At 43.8% G+C, this 24,235-nt stretch overlaps 1 protein-coding gene across 7 annotated transcripts in view; it reads right to left on the bottom strand.

The window, feature by feature from the left end:
- Nucleotides 1–20,444, bottom strand: part of FBXL20 (F-box and leucine rich repeat protein 20) — a 142,296-nt gene extending 121,852 nt beyond the window's left edge. For 2 of the 7 annotated variants that reach the window (XM_029573023.1, XM_029573024.1), the window contains exons 1-2: nucleotides 19,843–20,006; nucleotides 19,034–19,120 (exon numbers count right to left, since the gene is read on the bottom strand). In XM_029573023.1, coding sequence (XP_029428883.1) covers nucleotides 19,034–19,120; nucleotides 19,843–19,884 — 129 coding nt within the window. In that variant the 5' untranslated portion in view covers nucleotides 19,885–20,006. The other 5 variants (XM_029573025.1, XM_029573028.1, XM_029573030.1 and 2 more) reach the window with 5 other exon arrangements.
- Between the last annotated feature and the right edge of the window lie 3,791 nt (nucleotides 20,445–24,235).

Raw genomic sequence — 24,235 nt, 5'->3', positions numbered from 1 at the left:
AGCGATACAGAGGCATTATGACATTTTCCGTTTTATTCATCATTCCTTTTCTAATAATTCCCAACATTCTGTTTGCTTTTTTGACTGCCGCAGCACAATGAACCGACGATTTCAATGTGTTATCCACTATGACACCTAGATCTCTTTCTTGGGTTGTAGCACCTAATATGGAACCCAACATCGTGTAATTATAGCATGGGTTATTTTTCCCTATATGCATCACCTTGCACTTATCCACATTAAATTTCATCTGCCATTTGGATGCCCAATTTTCCAGTCTCACAAGGTCTTCCTGCAATTTATCACAATCTGCTTGTGATTTAACTACTCTGAACAATTTTGTGTCATCTGCAAATTTGATTATCTCACTCGTCGTATTTCTTTCCAGATCATTTATAAATATATTGAACAGTAAGGGTCCCAATACAGATCCCTGAGGCACTCCACTGTCCACTCCCTTCCACTGAGAAAATTGTCCATTTAATCCTACTCTCTGTTTCCTGTCTTTTAGCCAGTTTGCAATCCACGAAAGGACATCGCCACCTATCCCATGACTTTTTACTTTTCCTAGAAGCCTCTCATGAGGAACTTTGTCAAACGCCTTCTGAAAATCCAAGTATACTATATCTACCGGTTCACCTTTATCCACATGTTTATTAACTCCTTCAAAAAAGTGAAGCAGATTTGTGAGGCAAGACTTGCCCTGGGTAAAGCCATGCTGACTTTGTTCCATTAAACCATGTCTTTCTATATGTTCTGTGATTTTGATGTTTAGAACACTTTCCACTATTTTTCCTGGCACTGAAGTCAGGCTAACCGGTCTGTAGTTTCCCGGATCGCCCCTGGAGCCCTTTTTAAATATTGGGGTTACATTTGCTATCCTCCAGTCTTCAGGTACAATGAATGATTTTAATGATAAGTTACAAATTTTTACTAATAGGTCTGAAATTTCATTTTTTAGTTCCTTCAGAACTCTGGGGTGTATACCATCCGGTCCAGGTGATTTACTACTCTTCAGTTTGTCAATCAGGCCTACCACATCTTCTAGGTTCACCGTGATTTTATTCAGTCCATCTGAATCATTACCCATGAAAACCTTCTCCATTACGGGTACCTCCCCAACATCCTCTTCAGTAAACACCGAAGCAAAGAAATAATTTAATCTTTCCGCAATGGCCTTATCTTCTCTAAGTGCCCCTTTAACCCCTCGATCATCTAACGGTCCAACTGACTCCCTCACAGGCTTTCTGCTTCGGATATATTTAAAAAAGTTTTTACTGTGAGTTTTTGCCTCTACAGCCAACTTCTTTTCAAATTCTCTCTTAGCCTGTCTTATCAATGTCTTATATTTAACTTGCCAATGTTTATGCTTTATCCTATTTTCTTCTGTTGGATCCTTCTTCCAATTTTTGAATGAAGATCTTTTGGCTAAAATAGCTTCTTTCACCTCCCCTTTTAACCATGCCGGTAATCGTTTTGCCTTCTTTCCACCTTTCTTAATGTGTGGAATACATCTGGACTGTGCTTCTAGAATGGTATTTTTTAACAATGACCATGCCTCTTGGACATTTTTTACTTTTGTAGCTGCTCCTTTCAGTTTTTTTCTAACAATTTTTCTCATTTTATCAAAGTTTCCCTTTTGAAAGTTTAGCACGAGAGCCTTGGATTTGCACACTGTTCCTTTTCCAGTCATTAAATCAAATTTGATCATATTATGATCACTATTGCCAAGCGGCCCCACCACCGTTACCTCTCTCACCAAGTCCTGTGCTCCACTGAGAATTAGATCTAAAATTGCTCCCTCTCTCGTCGGTTCCTGAACCAATTGCTCCATAAAGCTATCATTTATTCCATCCAGGAACGTTATCTCTCTAGCGTGACCCGATGATACATTTACCCAGTCTATATTGGGGTAATTGAAGTCTCCCATTATTACTGCACTACCAATTTGGTTAGCTTCCCTAATTTCTCTTAGCATTTCACTGTCCATCTCACCATCTTGACCAGGTGGACGGTAGTATACCCCTATCACTGTAGTCTTCCCTGATACACAAGGGATTTCTACCCATAAAGATTCAATTTTGTTTTTAGTCTCATGCAGGATGTTTATCCTGTTGGACTCTATGCCATCCCGGACATAAAGCGCCACACCTCCTCCCGACTGCTCCTCTCTGTCATTGCGATATAATTTGTACCCCGGTATAGCACTGTCCCATTGGTTATCCTCTTTCCACCATGTCTCTGAGATGCCAATTAAGTCTATGTCATCATTTACTGCTATACATTCTAATTCTCCCATCTTACTTCTTAGACTTCTGGCATTAGCATACAAACATTTCAAAGTTTGTTTTTTGATTGTATTTTTATTCTGCTTTTTAATTGATAGGGATAAGTTAGAATTTTTTAGCTCAGGTGAGTTTTTAGTTACAGGCACTTGGACTACTTTTCTAATTATTGGAACCTCACTGTCGGGATGCCCTAATTCTAATGCATCATTAGTATCCTTTAAAGATACATCTCTCCGAACCATGCGCTGCTGAGCGACTGTCGGCTTTCCCCTTTGTTCTAGTTTAAAAGCTGCTCTATCTCCTTTTTAAAGGTTAGCGCCAGCAGTCTGGTTCCACCCTGGTTAAGGTGGAGCCCATCCCTTCGGAAGAGACTCCCCCTTCCCCAAAAGGTTCCCCAGTTCCTAACAAAACTGAATCCCTCTTCCTTGCACCATCATCTGTAACAGGTGTTCTCCCAGGACAGCAGGATGTTAGCCCTCACATATGGGTGACATCATCAGGATGGAGCCCTATCACGGAACACTTTTGTCAAAGTTTCTAGAACTTTGACTGGCACACTGAGCATGCCCAGCATGCCACTAACCCCATGGCCGCACGGGGTCCCCTTTCTGTCTCGTTTTATAGCAAAAAAGCACAAGCAAAAAATAAAATAAGAAAATGTAAGCAAACCCAACTCCGTGGGGTGGCGGGCAGGATTAATGAGGACTAACATCCTGCTGTCCTGGGAGAACACCTGTTACAGGTAAGCAACTCTGCTTTCTCCAAGGACAAGCAGGATGGTAGTCCTCACAGATGGGTGAATAGCAAGCTGCAGGCTGGCCTCTGAACACCCCGGGCCAATAAGTACCCAATAATGTGCAACAGGCACAACGATAGGGGTGCTGTTGGCAACGGGGCAGCCTGAATATCATACTGGGCCCCAGGTAGGGTTGGGTTGTTACACTGGAAACAGATTATGAAGGACAGACTGACCAAAGACGCTATCCTGTTGACCTTCCTTATCCAGACAGTAATGGGCTGCGAAAGTGTAAAGAAACTCCATGTCGCGGCCTTGCAGATTTCGGAGATAGGGACTGCCCGGAAGTGCGCCACTGATGCTGCCATGGCTCTCACTGAATGCACTTTCATCGGCCCTCAGCAAAAGGCCTGCTTGCTGGTAGCAGAAAGCAATACAGTCCAACCAATTGGAGAGGGTCTGCTTGCCAGACACAACTCCCAGTCTATTCTTGTCGAAGGAGACAGAGTTGGGTGGACTGCCTGTGGGCTGTGGAGCGGTCTAGATAAAAGGTGAGACCACATTTGCAGTCCAAGGTATGCAGAACCCGCTCACCTGAGTGTAAGTGTGGCCTCAGGAAAAAGGTGGGCAACACAATGGACTGATTTAGGTGGAAGTCAGTCACTATCTTAGGCACGACTCAGTACCACCCTGTCGTGGAAGAACCTTGTGTAAGGCGGATAGGTCACTAGGGCCTGCAGCTCACTGACTCTGCGAGCAGAAGTAACTGCCACCAGAAAGATAACCTTCCAGGTGAGGTGCTTGAACTCGCAGGAGCGCAGGGGCTCAAACAGAGGCCGCATGAGCCATGCCAGTCAAAGTTCTAGAAACTTTGACAAAAGTGTTCCATGACAGGGCTTCATCTGATGATGTCACCCATATGTGAGGGCTACCATCCTGCTTGCCCTGGGAGAAAGAAGAAAAATACTGCCAAAATCTGCAGCCAGTACGGTATCAGCCTTTCCGGACGGATGAAATAATCTATGAATGAAATGAGAGCAAGGATCTGGGCTATCCAGGGCTTCCCCCAGTCTGTGCCCCCTGAAACAGACCTTAGCCACTCCAAACCCATTTCCAAAGCAGCCATGGCTAACAAAAGGTCTGCCTCTTCTGCAAGACTCGCAGCACAGCTGCACGTGGAAGGGGGCAAGGAAGAATTCAAAGCAGCTTAGAAAGGGATGGATCAGACAGGCAGTAAGCTGCTGCTAATCAGCTTCAGGAGACTTGTGTCTTTTGCAAGCGCAAACACCGTAGATCCCACACTCCATGTGGAAGACAGAGGTAAAACAGGCATCATGGGACATATTACAAATCTTCAGACTAAAAGCATTCACCATGCAGCTGGCACACTCCTTACCTAAACAAAGCCAAAAATCTTTCGCTGACCACTCGCTATTGAACAAGTCACATGACTTGTTTTTAAGAGCTTTTACCTGACAGTTTCCTCCCTATTTTGGGCTTTCAGTTTACTTGGAACCAGCCATTGTAGGGATCTGACACCCTGAGCCTCATTCACAACTACCTTGTATTTTTGCTACAATTTTATAACCCTCTCCCCTACCTCCAGCTAGCCAAACCATTGCAGTGACAATCCTCAGCCAGAGGGTCTGGAATGCATTCACCCTAAGTCTGGCCAGCAGGTGTTACTAGTAAGTAATGGCAGAGACTTTTTTCAATGGGCTAGGAGTGCTACCTGCACAGCATCTGCAGCTTTGGCCAACTCAAGGAATGGGAGACCTGAGGCAGGAACCAGAAACAAGCAGTACGTAGGACTGGCACCGAGCCACCACCCCAGTCCTGGCTTCAGGAGGGGAAGCCAGGCACTTTTCTCCCTCCTTGGGCTTATTTAAACACCATTAAATCAAACTGTTGCTTTACACTGGGATTACATCTTCCCCGCTCTATGCACATACATTTATTTGCACAACAAGTGAGGGATTTGCGATGCTGGGAAAGTTAGTTTGATTTTGCTTTCTTGTGACAGAAATTCATATGCACACGGCTGACAGAGGCAACTACAGCTTGGGAAACCAGTTGGCACCCTAAAAATAAAGCCCTGAGTGACAATACTTTGATTAAACTTTTTTTTTTTTTAAATAAAATTCATCCTGTGGCCCTGTTAATCCCAGAACCTCATACAGCTGTTTACCAGGGCCTGCCACACCAAGACAAAAATATGCTTAAAAAATGTGTAGCTTATAAAGGATAGGAAAAAAAAAAAAATGTCTCAAGGTGCTTATCTCCTCCTTCAATCTTAGCTGAAGCACAATTTGAAGAGATGCTCGATTGAGATTTAAAGCTTCCATTTCGGGACATCATTCCAATGGTAATTTTGCTTCTGGTTTACTGCCCCAGTTACAATCTTCCTGCTCTTGATTTCACATTATAACATCAGTTCAGCTGGGTGTACATACAGCCGAGTAATTACAAAGAACAGAACCAGAAATAGGGAAGTGGGACAGTGCTGGATTACCTGGGTGGCAGAGCTATGGCTTGGACAGCTCATGTATGTTAGTTATTTTAGCACTCTGACACATATAAGAACATAAGAACATAAGAACATAAGAAAATGCCATACTGGGTCAGACCAAGGGTCCATCAAGCCCAGCATCCCGTTTCCAACAGTGGCCAATCCAGGCCACAAGAACCTGGCAAGTACCCAAAAACCAAGTCTATTCCATGTAACCATTGCTAATGGCAGTGGCTATTCTCTAAGTGAACCTAATAGCAGGTAATGGACTTCTCCTCCAAGAACTTATCCAATCCTTTTTTAAACACAGCTATACTACCTGCACGAACCACATTCTCTGGCAACAAATTCCAGAGTTTAATTGTGCGTTGAGTAAAAAAGAACTTTCTCCGATTAGTTTTAAATGTGCCCCATGCTAACTTCATGGAGTGTCCCCTAGTCCTTCTACTATCTGAAAGAGTAAATAACCGATTCACATCTACCCGTTCTAGACCTCTCATGATTTTAAACACCTCTATCATATCCCCCCTCAGTCGTCTCTTCTCCAAGCTGAAAAGTCCTAATCTCTTTAGTCTTTCCTCATAGGGGAGTTGTTCCATTCCCCTTATCATTTTGGTAGCCCTTCTCTGTACCTCTCGTGTGGCCACATTCCTGGCCACACGAGAGGTCACCCAGAGCAGCATACAAGCTGATTTAAAAAGGGCACAATACGTAAAACAATTAAAAAAAACCCCACTTAAAATAGGCGGAGATAATTCCTTCAGTCCACAACCAACTCCCAATGTGGTACCGTACCATAGATCAGAATCCCAGCTTTCCAAGCCTTCACACTCTCCATTTCCACCTTAGCCTGTCTTCCTCACAGCACTTGCCTCTTGGCCAAACATTCAACACCTTCACAAGGGAAAATCCATGACCACCTGTTGCTTTTAACTGGGCTCTACAAATATTTTTAATAGAAACATGATGGCCCATCCAGTCCAGTCCAATTAATTTAGCTTTACAATTCCCATCACTCTCTCTGTATTGCTCTCATGCTTTCCCATGCTGTTTTTGTCTCCACCACCCTCTCTGTAAAGAAATATTTCCTACGATTACTCCTAAATCTACCCCCCTTTCAACCTCATCTCATGACCCCTCATTCTAGAGCCTCCTTTCCATTTGAAAAAAACAAAACAAAAAAAAACACAACACAACTTACCTCATGTGCATGGAAATCTGTGAGATATTTGAATGTCTCTATCAGATCTCCCCTATCTCTCGCCTTTCCTCTAGGGTGTGCAAGTTTAGATCTTTAAGTCTATCCCCTATGCTTTAGAATGAAGACGACTGCCCATTTTAGCAGCCTCCCTCTGGCCCCACTCCATCCTGTTTCTATCCTTTTGAAGGTGGGGTCTCCAGAACTGTGCACAATATTCCAAGTGAGGTCTCACCAGGGACCTACACAGGGGCAATATCACCTCCCATTTTCTGCTGACCATCCCTCTTCTCCCTGTGCACCCAAGCATCTTTCTGGCTTTTACCATCACTTTATCCACCTTTGGCCACCTGAAGATCATCAGATACAATTACCCCCAAATCCCACTCTTCCTTTGTGCTTAGAAGAACTTTAGCTCTAATACTGTACCTTTCCCTTAGGCTTTTGTAACCTAAATGTGTTCCTCTGCAATTTTATTTTTTAACATTAAATCTTAGCTGCCAGACTTTGGACCATTTCTCGAGCTTTGCTAGATCCCTCCTCATGTTTTCTACCCCTTCCTGGCTGTTCACCCTGTTACAGATGATGTCAGCATCAGCAAAAAGACAAACCTTTCCAGACAATCAGAGTAGGGGTCAATTAGCAATGCCCTCTAACTAGACTGCAACTGATGTTTGGGAATATACCTTGGAGTCACCATTGACAGCCAACTCAATTTCAAAAATTTCATCAACGCCACGATAAAAAGATTCATTCTTCAAACTCCACACCCTGAAGAAACATAAACCCCTCCTACACCTCAAAGACTTTCGCACCGTCTTTCAAGCTACCATCCTTACGAAAATGGACTACTGCAATGCAATCCTCCTAGGACTCCCTGCTTCTTACATTAAACCCCTACAAATACTCCAAAATGCTGCAGCCAGAATACTAACTCACGTAGAACCGACCACATAACTCCAATCCTTAAGGATCTGCATTGGCTGCCTGTTTCCACGCGCATCCTCTACAAGAACTTACTCATTATACACAAATCCTTTCACAACAGCAACATTAACTGGACTAGCAACCACATTCACCTATATACCTCTGAACGCCCCACCAGAGCAATCCACAAAGGCACCCTCCGCATCCCACCTCACAAGACCTATCGTCTAACTTCCACTAAAATGCGTGCTTTCTCTATAGCAGGTCCCACACTTTGGGACTCTGTGCCATCAGACCTTCAACTGGAAGCAAGCACACAAAAATCAAAAAAATCAAAAAAAGCTTAACTTGGCTTTTTAAAAAAGCCTTCCCAGATCAACCCCTATATTCAACCCCTCACCCTCCCTCCCTTTCCCATCAATCTTATCTGCCCAATCTAATTGTAAATACTAACTGCAATGTTATGGCTTATTCCTTATTTATGATATGCAACGTTTTGACTCTAACAAAGTTTGTTAACTATCATCTATATACCCAAGTTCAGCATTCACCATTTAATGTATTTCCCTTCTGTCACACGTTACATGTAAACAGATATGATGTTTCGACAAATACCGGTATTAAAAAAACTTTAAATAAAATAAATAAATTTATCCCAGAGTACAGAAGACCAATCCTCTACATCAGCGGTTCTCAACCTTGTCCCCTGCTGACCCAGCTGCTCCCCCTACGCAAGTGAAATAGGTCCTCCACCCGGGCTTAAAATGCTGATAGCCCAGGTGGAACGCAGCAGGAGAGCTGGAGTCAGCGGCACCAGCATGCTCTCTTCTTCCTGTGCCCCAGAAGAGGAAGTGAATAGCAGGTGCGTGCACGGGAAGAAGAGACCATGCTAGTGCTGGTAACATCGGCCCGAAGAAAAGAAGAGAGGTGCGGCCTGAAGGATGAGCAGCGCAGCTCAGAGTAAAATGAGGAACAATGTCAACTCTCACGACCGATGGGACTTTCTCCGTGAGGGCTGAAAATGAAGGTGGTTGCTGCTGCCTTTAGGGTTGGGAGAGAGTGAGTTTAAGATCTTGTGTCTGTTTGTGTGAGACAGCATGTATATGTGAAAGAGAGTATGTGGGTGATTGAGAGCCTGCCTGTGTGAGAGAGCGCATGAATGTAAGTGTATGATTGAGAACCTGTATGTGTACATTTGTGATTGAAAACCTGTTTGTGTGAAAGTGTGTGTGTGACTGAGATCCTTTGTATGTTAGAGAGATCATGTGTATGTATGATTAACAGCCTGTGTGTCTTTGTGTGATTGAGAGCTGGTTTAGGTGAGGGAGCATGTGAGTATGTGATTGACAGCCTGTGTGTAAATGAGAGAAAGAGAGCATGTTTGTCAGCATGTGAATGAGAGTCTGTGTGTGAGAGAAAGAGACAGCATGTATGTATGTGATTGAAAGCCTGAGTGTGTAAGCGTGAAAAGATAGACAGCATGTGTGTAAATGTGTAATTAAGAGCCTATGTAAGTGAGAGAGAAAAAGCATGTGTATATGTGAGTGATTGAGAGCATGTGTATAGGTGTGTAACAGAGCCAGTGTGAGAGAGAGAGAGAGATAGGAGAATGCTGCAAGCAAACCACCCCTCCTCCTGCTAATTCAAAACAATCTCAGGGCACCTGGATATCAAACATTCCCAGGTATGAATAGCAAAACATTTTTTGTATCTTTTTCATTACTGGGTCTTTGTGTCTGCTATTTTGAAATATTTTATTGGTATCTAGAAATTTTTTATATGATTTTTTAATTATTGGATATTCCACTCATCAGCTGTTTTCAAATAATCTGTTCTTTTTGTTAGTATGGTTTTACTGCTACTGATTTTATATTTCTTGATGTGTTTTATAAGGACTGGTGATGTTTCTTTTTTTCCTTTGTTGCACTGCATACAGAGACTCTGGCTTGTTGCGGTTTCCAATTCAGTTTTTGTCTGCGTGCTTCTAGTTATGCGTTTTGGTCTCTTTATTCTTTGTTAGGTGAGGGTCAGCACATGTGATTCAGGTGAGGTTTTCTGCTGGCGTGTAGTTTCTGTGTAGGGCTCTATAGCAGCCTGACTTGGTCCGTTTTCCTAATAGGAGATGTATTGGTGTCTTAAGGCCTGGTGTAATATTTTTAGTGTTGCCTTTTCTTAGGTAAGGTGGTTACTATTTAAGTGCTGGAAATTAGTGCTGTTTTGGTGTGGGATGTTTACTATTTATGCAATTTTTGTTCAGACAGAATACATATCTTTTCCTTGTGTCATTCTTAACAATAAAAATAATACTAGACCTTTTTTTTTTTTTATTTCCGCCGTGAACTGTAATGAGCAGTGTGTCACACATGTGAGCGTGGTCTGCCAGGTGTGTCACGATGGGAAAGAGGTTGAGAACCACTGCCCTACATCATTCAAAAAGACAATGAAAGTATTTTAAACTGTATTCATCCAAATCGGAAGCAAATGTAATGATCCCAAAATCGGAGTCATTGAGGTGCACTTCGAATTTACAAACCACTCAGGTTGCAGCCTATTCATGAGCCACTAAGGGAGGCCCACATATAGCAAAAACAATATCCAGGCAACTGAACTGCAAGAATAGGCAGTAGAGAAGAAGCATTGTGGGCCATCCAAAAAAAAAAAAGAGAATAGTGCATCCATTTTTACTGGAGTAGTTTACAGGCGTCTGACTCAAACGGAAGAACTAGACAGAGAGCTGATTGAAGACATCAAAAAGGTGTGAAAGAAGGGAGAAGTGCTGATTGTTGGAGATTTTAATCTGCCAGATGGAGACTGGAGGATCCCTTCTGTGGAATCTACCAGAAGCAGAGAGATAGTGGATGCCCTGCAAGGGGCTCTGTTCAAACAAATGGTAATGAAACCCTCAAGGGAGGGAGCTATTCTCGACTTAGTGCTCACAAACGGGGACAGCATCTCAAATATTCGGGTGGGTGCTCACCTTAGCACCAGTGATCCATCAAACGGTATCATTTGATATTGCAAGTAGGATACAGAGAAGTCACACGAAGACCCGAGTTTTGAACTTCAAAAATACGGACTTTGCTGAAATGGGAAAATTCCTGGAGATGGAACTTAAAAGACTGGGAGAGAATGAGAGAGGTGGAACAACTGTGGGGCAAACTAAAAGGAACAATTACAAAGTCAACTAATCTTTATGTTAGAAAAGTTAACAAAAGCAAGAAACTAATAAGCCTATCTGGTTTTCAAAGGAGGTGGCAGATAAAAATAAAAAGAACAGCATTCAAGAAATATAAAGGATCCCAAAAAGAAGAACACAGGGAAGAATATCTGGTTAAACAGAGACGAAGAAAGTAATCAGGAAAGCAAAAAGCCTGGCGGAAAGAAAGGATTGCCAAAGAGGTAAAGAAGAAAAAAACTTTTTTCAGATACATCAGAAAAAAGGAGAGAGGTCTGAAGTGGTAGAGAAACTGAAAGGTGAAAAGGATTAGTGTGTGGAGAGAGACAAAGAAAGATGGAAATATTAAGCAAATACTTCAGTTTGGTGTTCACTAAGGAAGACCCTGAAGAAGGACCGTCACTAGTTAACAAGGCTGTGGATTTGACAAAACCCTGTTTAAGGAAGAGAATGAATGGGAAACACTAGGAAAGCTGGAAGTGGACAAAGCCATGGGGCCTGATGAGATTCATCCTGGGATACTGAGGGAGCTCAGAAATGTGCTGGGGGGCCCACTGAGTGACCTCTTCAATAGATCCCTGGAAATGGGAGAGGTGCCGAGTGCTGGAAAAGAGCAGTGGTGGTCCCGCTTCACAAGAGAGGAGGCAGGAAATTACAGGCTGTTAGCCCACCTCGGTGGTGGGGAAAATTAATGGAGACTGCTGAAAGAAAGGATAATGAACTACCTACAATCTGGTGGGTTGCTCGATCAGAGACAGCACAGACTCACCAGGGGAAGGTCCTGTCAGATGAATCTGATTGGGAGACTACAAAACTGGATCAGGGAAGAGCACTCAATGTGATTTAATTGGATTTTAGCAAAGCTTTTGATACAGTCCCACATAGAAGGCTTGTGAGTGAGCGCGAAGGTGGTGGCGTGGATTACAAACTGGTTGACGGATAGGAGACAGCGTGTGATGGTAAACGGAACCTGCTCTGAAGAGAGAACGGTGTTAAGGGGAGTGCTGCAGGGATCGGTTCTGTTCAACATCTTTGTGAGCAACACTGTGGAATGGACAGAAAGTAAAGTTTGTCTATTTGCTTAAGATACTAAAATTTGCAACAGAGTGGACATGTCTGAATAAGTGGAGAGAATGAGATGAGATTTAAGGAAGCTTGAAGAGTGGTCGAAGATATGGCAACTGGGATTTAATGCCAAGAAGTGTAGAGTCATCCATCTGGGATGCGGTAATCCGAAAGAACTGTATGCGATGGGGGGTGAAGCGTTGCTGTGCAAGAAACAGGAGAAACCTTGGGGGTGATAGTACCTAGCGATCTAAAGATCGCAAAAAGCAATGTGACAAGGCAATAGCTAAAGCTAGAAGAATGCTGGGCTGCAAAGAGAGAGGAATATCGAGTAAGAAAAAGGAAGTGATGATCCCCTTGTACAGGTCCTTGGTGAGGCCTCACCTGGAGTACTGTGTTCAGTTCTGGAGACCGTATCTCCGAAGGGACAGAGACAGGATGGAGGCAGTCCAGAGAAGGGCGACCAAAATGGTGGGGGGACTCCAAATGACTTATTAGGAGAAGCTGAAGAATCTGAATATGTATTACCTGGAGGAGAGGAGGTGCAGAGGAGATATGACACAGACAGGAAAATTGGTTCTTATTCCTCCTGCAAAAAGGGGCATACAACTCCCCCCCAGAAGAAAACAGGTGCTGCCATCCAGCCCTGGTGACCCCCACCAAAAACACCGAGAAAATTGGCTCCAGGAATGCTGGGGAGCCACGTTGGAGGTTGAAAAAGAAAAAAAATGGCCACCGCGATAAAAATGAGGCAGGGAGCCTAAAAGCGTCCTCGGAGGTTCTTACCAGGGCTGAAACACTCTCCCCTCCTCTTCAGGGGTCTGCCTGGCTCTGCACCACCGGGCAGATTGATTTACCCCGGGAACCATGGTGAACAGGGAATTAGGACCTGTTTTGTTTTGTTTTTTTTACACAAAAACTTTAACCTCTAGTAACAGAAAAAAATAAAGCCTAAGCTAAGAATAATAGAAAAAAATCCCCAAGGGGGCTACTTCAGAACATAAGAAATTGCCATGCTGGGTCAGACCAAGGGTCCATCAAGCCCAGCATCCTGTTTCCAACAGTAGCCAATCCAGGCTACAAGAACCTGGCAATTACCCAAACACCAAGAAGATCCCATGCTACTTTACCGCAGACACTGAGGGGGAGCCAGTCCCCTGGCTATCAGGGGACCCAGAACCACACGGGCTAGCACCACCAAGGGTAACCAACCCCCTGTTCACCCAGCTCTACCTGAGAGATGGCCCAGACACTGAACCTAGCACCTCAGGGAGCAAGAAAAATTCATTTCACACAGAGCTGCAGGTATACATGACCACCATCTGCTGGGATACCAGTTCCTCGAAGCTTTGCTCTCTGACGCCATCTGCTGGTGGGAGTGCATAACCCACTGGTCTGGACTGATCTGGGTACATACAGGAACTTCAGATACTTGAAAGGTTTTAATGATGCATGATCAACAAACCTTTTCCGCTGGAAAGAAACCAATAGAACTAGGGATCACAAAACGAAACTCTGGGGAGGACAGCTCAGAATCAATGCCAGGAAATATGTCTTCACAGACAAGATGGTGGATGCCTGGATTGCCCTTCCGGAGAAGGAGGTGAAGACAAAAACCGTGAAAGATTTCAAAAGGGATTGAGATAAACGCTGTGGATCCCTAAAGGCAAGGGAGAGGGTAATGAAGTAAGAGGTATGGGGGATAACTTGCTGGTGTGGCGGATACTACCCTTAACAAATAAGCCTTCATACTGTTGAAGCAACTCCATCATTGCTTGCTGCTTCAACAGCAGGGGGAAAAGAGGAATTGGATTCAGACAACAACCAACAAGGACATTGAACTGTACAGTCTGGGAAAACAAATAAGCATGGGGGTAACTTGCTTGATGCAGCAGTGACTACCCTTAACCAAAAAGCCTGATCCTACACTTCTGATGCAACTCCAACATTGCTCTTTGCTTCAATAGCAAGGGGTGAAAGGAAATTGTAAACAGTAACCAAGAGCCTTGACCTTGGCAGTCTGGGTAACTAATAAGTATGGGAAACTGATAACTATGGGAGTTTGCTGGGCAGAGCATTAGGTCCATTTCTGCTATCACTTCTATGCTTTTCTCTATAGGCCATTACAGTAGTCCAACTATGATATGTCACTGAGTGAATGACTTTCTGAAAGGATCTAAGAACAAAGAATGGGTGGGACCTTATTACTCTTAGCTTGAGAAAGGCATTCGGTATCACCTGTAAAATATGGGAATCTGGGTGAAAAATGGAGTCCAGCTTAACTCCCAGGTATGAACAGCTACCCTTACACGGACCACATCTGATCTGCCCAACAAATGAGGTAATCTACTGAATCCCTTGCCTCTTAAATCCAACAGATTACATCTGTCCCAGAGAAGAGAGTGCGCCACCAAATTACCAGTGGAAAACAAGTCCAAAAAGGACAAGTGGCATTTGTTCCCCATTATCTGACACAGGACTTGCGCCAACAAAGAGGCATACATCCCTCTTCAAGTAAACTAATCATCCATAACCAATGTTCTAAGATATTATCTGGCAGCCTTTTTACAAGGTCAGTTGGACAAGGGTCTAACACACAATAGGCAGCTCATGCTTCAGTCACGATGTCTAAACTCCACTAAGTATAGTGGTGAAAGACATCTTCTCAGATTAGTCACAAATTGGTAATTACTTATCCATCCTCTTAGTTTCTAAGGTCCTTAGCAAGCTATACATCCATCTTTGTTATGAAATATAAAAGACAAAGCCTTTATAATCTGGCTCAGTTGAGGTCTCCCCTTCCTTTAAGTGAACTTTTGCCCAATACAGGATTCACTATATCAAATGCTTCTTTGGAAATATTTCCTGCCACCTCAATTAATCAGAGATAAAATTTCCTTTTAACATCAAGGACCTCAGTGTATCAATTAGCGGATGTTCACCACTGCATCCCATGGGGTTCATTGTAGAGTTTAACCCACATTCTCTTCATGGGTCAAACTAATGTATTTAACAGGCACAAATCATTTGTGAGCCAGAGCGCCCCTTGAGATACTTTTTCTTAGAGAGAGACTTCCACGTTGCAGTCTGACAACTTTTTACCAATCTGCAGTAATGAACTATCCACCCTCTTCCACAAACATTCCATCCTGGATTCACTCAATTTCACAGCTATTTTCTCTTTTCAGGTCTTGCTCTGAGCCTCCCAATTATTTCCTTATGTTAGAAAAATTATTAAAACAGAAAGCAAACCAAACAACTTAATGATTGAACTATGGAACCACCTGATAGCCCAGCAACCCAAGGCCCCCATCCGTTTGTATCAAAACACCAAATCCAGTGTGTAGTCTCCCATGTGAGTGGGGAAATCAATGAGCTGTACTAAATCATTTATCAGGGAGGATAGAAAAGCCTAATTAGTTAGGCCAGGTTGCCCACATGCAAACTGAAATCCTCACTTAACAATTAAATATGAATACTTAAGTGACACATTAGGAATGCTTCCATGGATCTGCACCAATATGGGTCCCTGAATCAAGGCTTGTTTCAAGGAGATGGCGAGGGATACCTGAAATGCCTTCCTAGCGATGGTAGAGGAAACAAAAATAGTACTGGAATAAAAAAAAAAAAGATCCTTAGTGGCAAGAGAAAGTTAACAGCACTGGGGTAACCTGAATGGAGTAGGAGTTACAACCCTAAGGGAAGGGAGAGAGTTCAGCTTCCATATGGGGATCTGTATGCACATCTACATAAGGTGGACAGAGCAGATTTATTTATTAGTTTTTCTATACCGACGTTCGTAGGAATCATCATATCGGTTTACAACTCGTTATCAAATGCACAATTAAAACATTTGAATTTCCAAATATAAAATCATAGTCATAAAATACATAAAATTTTTGATAAAAACATTTAAACTTGGACCATTTTATTTGCCATCGTTCACTGTGTTACAACGGAAACGAAGTTTGCAAAAGTATAACAAACCTTATTATGGGATGATTAAAGACAGAAGGGTGCTAAATGTGAGAGTGGGCTGGAAAACCCCAAGAGCTTATACAAGGGAAGCAAACACTGCTGCAGATGGTAAGGTAGAGAGAGACTGGAGAAAGGGAGTGCAGGAAGGGGCAAGCAAACAGAATTAAAACCAAAATATGCACAACCTCCAACATGCTCTCTCCCACAAAGATTAACACTAAGAAAAAATAAAAAATTCAGAGAAAACATTTCCCTGGCCCCTAAATTCTGGTCTGGCACTCAGGCTTGATTTTTATTTTTGGCCCCTTTCTCATATTTTTCTAGCACTGGGATCTGGCACCAGAAGCCTCACAGCTCCCAGGGAATATTTCCTCTATTTTAATAGCCCCTCCGCCTCCCATCACTGCAGCACCTGTCCTGAGGCCAGGAGCTTGTACAATAGGTGCTAAATCTGGCTACCAGGCATCTCCCTCCCTCCATGGCAATGAATACTGCCTTCGCAGGGCATGAAAGATCCCCATCCAGGAATCAACCTGAGCATCCTCAACATGGCAGCATGAAGCACTGCCGCTCAGCCCTCAGCCCATACACCAGTTTTTTAAAATATTATTCCTCCCTAATTATAACGATACCAGTCTACCAGAGAAACTGGATCAAAACTACCTACTCATTTCAAAGGATTTTCAAATGGTAAGCACTTTTGCTTAAAAACCCCATGCCAGGTCTGAACCAGCAAACTACAGACAAGCTCTATATCACAGTCCTAGAGTTCTATCTCTGTGCCCCTTCCCTGAACTCTCCAATCTCCCCTGCAGTTACAATTCAGCATTTTTTTCCATTTGTCTTCTTTTGTTGACATTTTAAAGCAATCTACATGCAATGGAAACATTATCAGGATGCTTAATTGTATTATGCCTGATGACTTCTCAAACATTTACTTCCTGTCAGAGGTCAGCCTTGCCTGGCTGTAGGAAACTTGTGGGATTAATCTGAGAACCAGTTTGTCCATAAAGTGGGTGAAGTGGGACTCTGACCTCTTCTCTTGGTCTACATTTAGCAACAGTGGCCAGCTGAATGGTGAAATGTGTTCAGTGTTTCACAATCAACAGCTACTATGTAGTCACAGAATTCCTCAGCCTCTCATTCTTTATGTATTACACATCAGAGCTAATGGCACCAATCCTCTTTTCACTGTGCTCCACTAACACACAAAATAAATGCCCTGCTCTCTGATATAATAATATTCCCCCATGTTTCCATATTGGTCAACAGCAAAACCCCTGCAGGTCTAACAACAAAATGCATCTACTAAGTCCCTCTTCTCTCATGGCAAATGTGTTAGTGAAGAAAATTCTAATTAATATATTCTAAAACAGTCATTTTAAAGATCTCCAACATGCATATTAACTGGAGACGAGCAAGGTCATAAGTCTTCGAAAAAGGTAATTTCTTAAAATTACTGCGCTGTATAATCTAGATGCGAAAATACAGGAGAAAAACAGCTTAAGCTTCAAAACAAATATCTGTACCATAAATAACTCAGGAAAAGGTTTTTCCCATTGTGTATGTGTGTTAGAAGGAAAGGCGTTCTCCGGACGCACTTGCTCCCAGTTCTGTCCTCAGTGCAAGCAAGCCCATGAATTTAATTCCCCTCTCCTAGCTTCCCCAGCTGTAATGCTCATCACTTTTGAGGACTAATAAGAACATAAGAACATGCCATACTGGGTCAGACCAAGGGTCCATCAAGCCCTGCATCCTGTTTCCAACAGTGGCCAATCCAGGCCATAAGAACCTGGCAAGTACCCAAACACTAAGTCTATTCCATGTTACCTTTGCTAGTAATAGCAGTGGCTATTTTCTAAGTCAACTTAATTAATAGCAGGTAATGGACTTCTCCTCCAAGAACTTATCCAATCCTTTTTTAAACCCAGCTACACTAACTGCACTAACCACATCCTCTGGCAACAAATTCCAGAGTTTAATTGTGCGTTGAGTAAAAAAGAACTTTCTCCGATTAGTTTTAAATGTGCCACATGCTAACTTCATGGAGTGCCCCCTGGTCTTTCTATTATCCGAAAGAGTAAATAACCGATTCACATCTACCCGTTCTAGACCTCTCATGATTTTAATGGTGGCTATTAGCATGGAGGTACGTCAATTCAAGCATTGCAGTTAAAGAGGGGGCTCCGGTTTGTCGTAGTTTAGCACATCGGGCACCCAGGCTTCATGTCAGGTCACCAACAATGGAAACATATAACATGCATCAAACCCTGATTTGTACCTGTAAGACACAAGGCAGTTTAAGCGATTACAGCAAAACACCAGGATCCAGATGAGCTGGACTCACACTGGTGATTCTTTTCATTCCTAAATCACTTCCCTTTATAATACTCCAATCACATGCAGGATCAGCAGAGGAACACAAGCCAAGCTAAAACAGAGGAAAGTCAGCAAAGCTGTAGGCGACACCCTTTAGCCAGATAAATATTTGTAGATGAGTTTACAACTGCAGGCCATAGGGACTTATTTTCTACAGCTCTATGTACACCAATAGCTCTCTATACAAAATAAAGTAAGCTCACGCCCTGATGCAAGACTACCGTACATCAATTCAATAGGACGTAAGTATTATTCTGCCAAATTATAGAATTTGGGATTTACAAAGGCAGCTTTATAATAAAAAAAATATGTAGATCAGTAGCAGCAGCAATGTATGCTCTGCATACATTCCTAATTCCAATTATATTATAGAAACAGAAAACTGAAAAAATAAAATTCATGTAACATATATAAAAAAAAAAGTCCTGTGGATTGAAGCAGAAAATTATCAGCATATTATGTGAATTCTTATTACTATGAAAACAAAATATATCCAGTGACTGGTTCATATGTGCCTTTGGAGATCAGCAGATGCTCCATGTGGCATTTATATATCAACAAGAGTCTGCTGGAATCATTGTCCTGTGGGTTGCTTTATAACAGTCAGACTGCAATACACTGCTAGAGAAGAACAAAGGAGGCCAAACTGCTATGTTCGCTGTTTTCTGACTGAAATCCCAATAAACTAAGCAAACCAAACTGTGTCATTCATTGTGGACTGCCCCTGGTTTCCTCCTAACAGCTGTCACAACAATAAAAGGAAGAGCTGGACACACACCCGGCAACAGCAGCACCTTCTATCCCCCCAAGCAGAGGGATTAAAAGTCATTTTGTCTGCAGGGATCCAACTGCTTGCAGGTTTCTCCTGAAAGGGTTACGGAAGAATACCGACACTAATTAACCACAATGTAAAGTTTAAAAAAAGAAAAGAAAAGACAGCAGCAGTAGCCAGCATTTTGACGCATCTCCTCCCGTGTTCTGTGGAGTTTCCCCACAATCATCGTCCTGACTAAAGCCCACAGGCGTGCGCGGCCGTGGACGAGCACGGGGAGCTGCAACAGGTCTGGACAGATTCTCCGTGCCCGACTATGACTGCCGCAAACAGGGAAAAGTTTGATACTGCCCACAGCAGAGCGAGAGAATGATGCACCCCCCTACAAGTTTCAAGGGCCTCCTGAGACCTCGGGGGGGGGGGGGGGGGGGGGGGCCTCACCCCAAACCCAAATACGAATTCAGAATCCGAGTGAAAACCTCCTTCTACTCACTGGATCCGTACGAAGACCAGGGCTGCAGTTTAAGTCAAAGGGAACCCAAGGAAGGGGCTTAGGAGATCAAGGGCCCCCTGCTCCCACATTTATTACCCTCCCTTCCGGGGAGGAGAGCTAAAGACCCTTTCCTCCGCCTCCCTCGGAATAACAGCCCCGTCAACTTTCCTCTGACCTGACGGGACGGGCGGCCCCCTCCCTCTTGTACCCGGCTCGTTTCCCAGGAGAGAAGCAGAAGGGGGGGGGGGGGGAGTCGTCGCCTCTTTTCCAGGTGTTTTACCCGATTAGGGGGCAGACTACCTCCTTGCTCCTTCTAACGTACCTCAAACCGGCTCTTGGTCACCCCATTCATCTCCCTCCTCATCTGGACTGCTGCCCCTGTCCCCGGCCGGTCCCTTCCCGCTGCCTGTGCCGGGGCTCCGCCGTCTCTCCTCCGGGCCCAGCTCCTCTCCACAGCCTCAACTTCCAAACCCAAAACAAAAACACTCGCACCTGCCAGCATCGCCACCGCTCATTGGCCGGCTACGGCCAGAGGGGGCGGGCCTGGGGCCTCCCGCCTGGGCCGGAGGCAGCGCCTGCCGGGGCCGGAAGCTTCGGGCGGCAGCCGGGAGCGCACGTAGAGCACGGCAAAGAGGAGCGGCACGGGCCCGATCCGCAGCGCCAGTCGAACGTTGCCGCTCTCCGCCCCGGCACACACGGGACGCACACCCCGCAACAAGAGCGCCTCTGATTGGCCGCGGCGCACAGCCTGACCCGCTCTGTGATCCCCATGGCAACCCCGCACGACACCCATCCCTACCCCCGACTCATGCTTCCAGTTCCCGCTTCGCTCCGGACTTGTCACCGGCCCTCGCGCCTGTTCCCGATTCCGTTTTCCTCTTTACAGCCGCAGCCATTTCCGGTTTCCGAATTATGGACAACCAGCTGTAACCAATCAGAAGGCGATCTGGTGAGGGCCTCTCGGTGACGTCATTATAGCGGGATAAACAAACGTGCTTAGGGCATTTAAACGGATAGCTAAGCAAAAAATGGGAGCCGAGACCCAACTCAGAAGCTTACACCACTTAATACATTTTAAAAGAATTACAAATTATAGAGATCGGTCACGCTCTAGCAAGCAATAGCGCCTGCTTAATCACTGGCCGCTCCTGTACGATTTGAGTTTTTGCTTCTTGTTCTGCAGAGCAGTTCCTAGTTATCATACTTAATGCTTGTTTGAAAACCAACTTTGACAAGGGTTTGCTGAAAAACTTATCGATCCTATTATTCTTTAAGCAGAGAAAACAAAATTAAAAATAGCGTAGAAACATAGATGTTAGTAAAGAAACGCTTGCTTCCCTCTATGGCTGCCCACATAAAACAGTATAAGACTACAGCATAAAATACACACTTCATGCAAAAGCCTGCTGAAAGAATATTGCTTTGACCTTCTCCGTCTCTTTGCCTGAGACTAAGGCGCCTTTCTTTCTTAAGCAGGATTACATTCGGTCACAGGTTTGGCTCATATCATGTTAAAGAAAGCGTAACAATTGTAAATGGCCCTATAATTACCTGACAACCCCACAGAGGAAATAAAATAATAAATACCAAGGGCTGATAGCCAGTACTGGATGCACGGATGGATGATAACCCTTTACTGTGTTATAACAAATTATGCCCCAGTAGTTTTTACTGTAAGTGATGTTAAATTATATAGATTAACGCAGAAAACTATAACATTGCAAATGGCATAAGCTAGTAAATACCATAAATGCATTCTGTTAAAGTTTGTTAAATGTATTTGTTAAATTCCTATCACCTTTCTCTCCTCCTAGTTGTACATTTCCTTGTTTTATTGTAACTGCAATTGTTTTCACTCAGCCCCTGTTATTTGTTCTTTTTATTGTAACCTATTATTACACCCCCTTGTTCATTGTAAACCGGCATGATGTGATACTTATCACGAATGCCAGTATAGAAAAAACTCAAATAAATAAATAAATGCTTATTTTTTTGTTTCAATGCAATTAAAATCTTTAATGTCTCTAAATTAGTCATTTTTCAAAAGCCCATAGCTTCTCCCAGCACAGCTTAGTCAAAACTTCAGCACAGCTAAGGGTATTGAACTTATCCCATAAACGGTTGAAGGCATTAGTAATTTTTTAACAGCAACTGCTTCGTTCAAATAACTAAGTAATGGCTGATGCCCACCCACCACTGACAGTGGATGGAAGCTTGGCATCTGCTTCAGGAGCTGGAGAGTCCAGTGCTGCATCATCTTCCACTTTTAGCCACCGCCTTTCGGGCTAGATTTAAGCATAGCCAATTGCATCCAGCACCAAATTTTCATAGGCATCAGAGTACAGCTCCTTTTCCCAGGGCAGTATAATAGTGACAATCCTACAGTAGCAATCACTTCATTAGGAAACTTCAGCCCATGAGCCTTAGCCTTCGGAGTAGCCCAGCGGCATCCTAACTCATTCATTACAGTCAGCTTTCTGTTACCATGGAAACCTGTACAAGAGAGCAAGGTACCATAGATCCACTACTGAAAATTTAGTGTTAGGCCATACTACAAGATCAGCAGAGGAGAGGGAGGATGTGGATAGGGGGGAGGGGAAGGCCTGATCTTGCACTACCCCAGACTGCTGGGGGAGATTCCTCCTCCACCCTTTCATCAGTAAGGGGAGATGGTTGGGGTTTCTCTATCACCTATGATAGTGCTTCTGAATCCTGTCCAGGGGGCACACCTAATCAGTCAGGTTTTCATGATCAATTTGTATACAAACAAACTTGAAGAGCACCCCCTCTTAGTGCAGTGTGCTACTTCCAACCCTTCAGTATAAACATTACCAAAGCAGAACAACCAATTTCAAACCAATGCTTAGATCAAGCAAGGACAAGATGAACATCATACATGCAAGGAGTACTCTATACTCTTCCATCCAGGATTAAAAAACCCAGAATCAATTAGATAACAGTAGGTTCTGGCAGAATAAGACCTGTGACGGACATGCGAAGCAAAAATAACAATCACTCAAAAAAACAGAAAAGGTTCCTAGGAAATGCAACATAGCAAGGGAGAACAATTGGAAAGCTATGACTACAACTGCTCGCAATTTGGGCAATAAAATCCCAAACGTGCAGGCCTTAATGGTGGAGGCAGACTTGGACGTTGTTGGTGTCACAGAGACATGGTTCACTGATTCTCATGACTGGGATACAGCCATACTGGGCTATAACTTGTTAAGGAATGAGAAAAAGGACAAAAAAGGGGGAGGAGTAGCACTTTATGTCAAAAATAATATCCAAGCAACTGAACTTCAAGGAAAGTGGGGTAGAGAAGATGCATTATGGGCCGTAATATAAATGACTGTACATTCATTTTTACTGGAGTGGTGAACAGGCCTCAGATTCAAATGGAAGAACTAGACAGAGATCTGATCAAAAGAAGGGGGAAGTGTTGATTGTTGGTGACTTTAATTTGCCAGATGTGGACTGGAGAATCCCTTCTGCAGAATCTAACAGAAGTAGAGAGATAGTGGATGCCCTGCAAGGGGCTCTGTTCAAACAAATGGTAATAGAACCCACGAGGGAGGGAGTTTTACTTGACCTAGTGCTTACTAATGGGGATAATGTCTCTAATGTCCGGGTGATGCCCACCTCAGCACCAGTGATCATCAAACAGTATGATTTGATATTGCAAATAGGATCCAGAGAAGTGACACAAAGACCCAAGTTTTGAACTTCAGAAAAACAGACTGTCTGGAGGCAGAACTTGAGATTGGGAGAAAATGGGAGAGGTCGAACAACAGTGGGGCAAACTAAAAGAAGCAATTACAAAAGCAACAAATCTGTATGTTAGAAAAGAAAACAAAAGTAAGAGAAATAAGAATCCAATCTGGTTCACAAAGGAGATGGCTGATGTAATAAAAGCAAAAAAACAGCTTTTAAGAAATAGCAGAGTTCCTTGTACATACCCGGATCAGTCCAGACCGTGGGTTGAGCCTCCTGTCCAGCAGATGGAGACAGACCAAAACTGAAACGGTATCCTATATCAGGACAGAGACTACCCTGCAGCCCTTCAGTATTTGTCTCCAGCAGATGCGACAGCTCACCCTGCGGTTCCCTGATCTTTGCTAGTTAGCTCTTTCCCTATGGGGTACTTTTCTACTCTCTCTCAGGATCAAGCAAGTATCCACAATTTATCTTAGTTTACAAAAAAAGAAAGAAAAGAAGTGGACATTTTATTCCCCTTTGAATTGGCTCTGATTTTTTCTTGTCAGGAGACAGAGCTGTCTCCTCGCTCTTGCAGGGCCTAGGGAGGCTTGCCCCTTGTGATACACAGTCTAGGCCCTTTTCCCGGTGATCCTAGTGTGGGGTGAAACTGGTGGTCCAGTCACTCCCCACCTACCTGGCTGCCTTTGCTCCAGGACGCTTCATTCCCCAGCAGTGCCTTCAGGGATGTACCATTCCCCTGTGTAAATAAAAAAAAATAAACTTTTGTCTTTAATTTTCAGGGCTCTTTATTGCTTTTGTTGGTCGGCAGCTGAGGGTTTTTAGTTGAGGAGCAAGCAGGGTTCGATCGGCTGCACCCGCTCCTCACGGCAGCAAAGCTCAGCTGATTTCCTCCCTGCTCGTGGCTCCTCTTCAGTGAGCATGCCACGTTCTCACTGCTGCCTTTCTTGTGGGGAGCCCTCGTAGCGCCTCTCTCGCGAGGGACTCTGTTTGGGGTA

The sequence above is a fragment of the Rhinatrema bivittatum genome, chromosome 12 (assembly GCF_901001135.1).
Source record: "Rhinatrema bivittatum chromosome 12, aRhiBiv1.1, whole genome shotgun sequence".
Lineage (NCBI taxonomy): Eukaryota > Metazoa > Chordata > Amphibia > Gymnophiona > Rhinatrematidae > Rhinatrema > Rhinatrema bivittatum.
The sequence above is the reverse complement of the archived record's forward strand: the minus strand, read 5'-3'. Positions and strand labels throughout refer to the sequence as shown.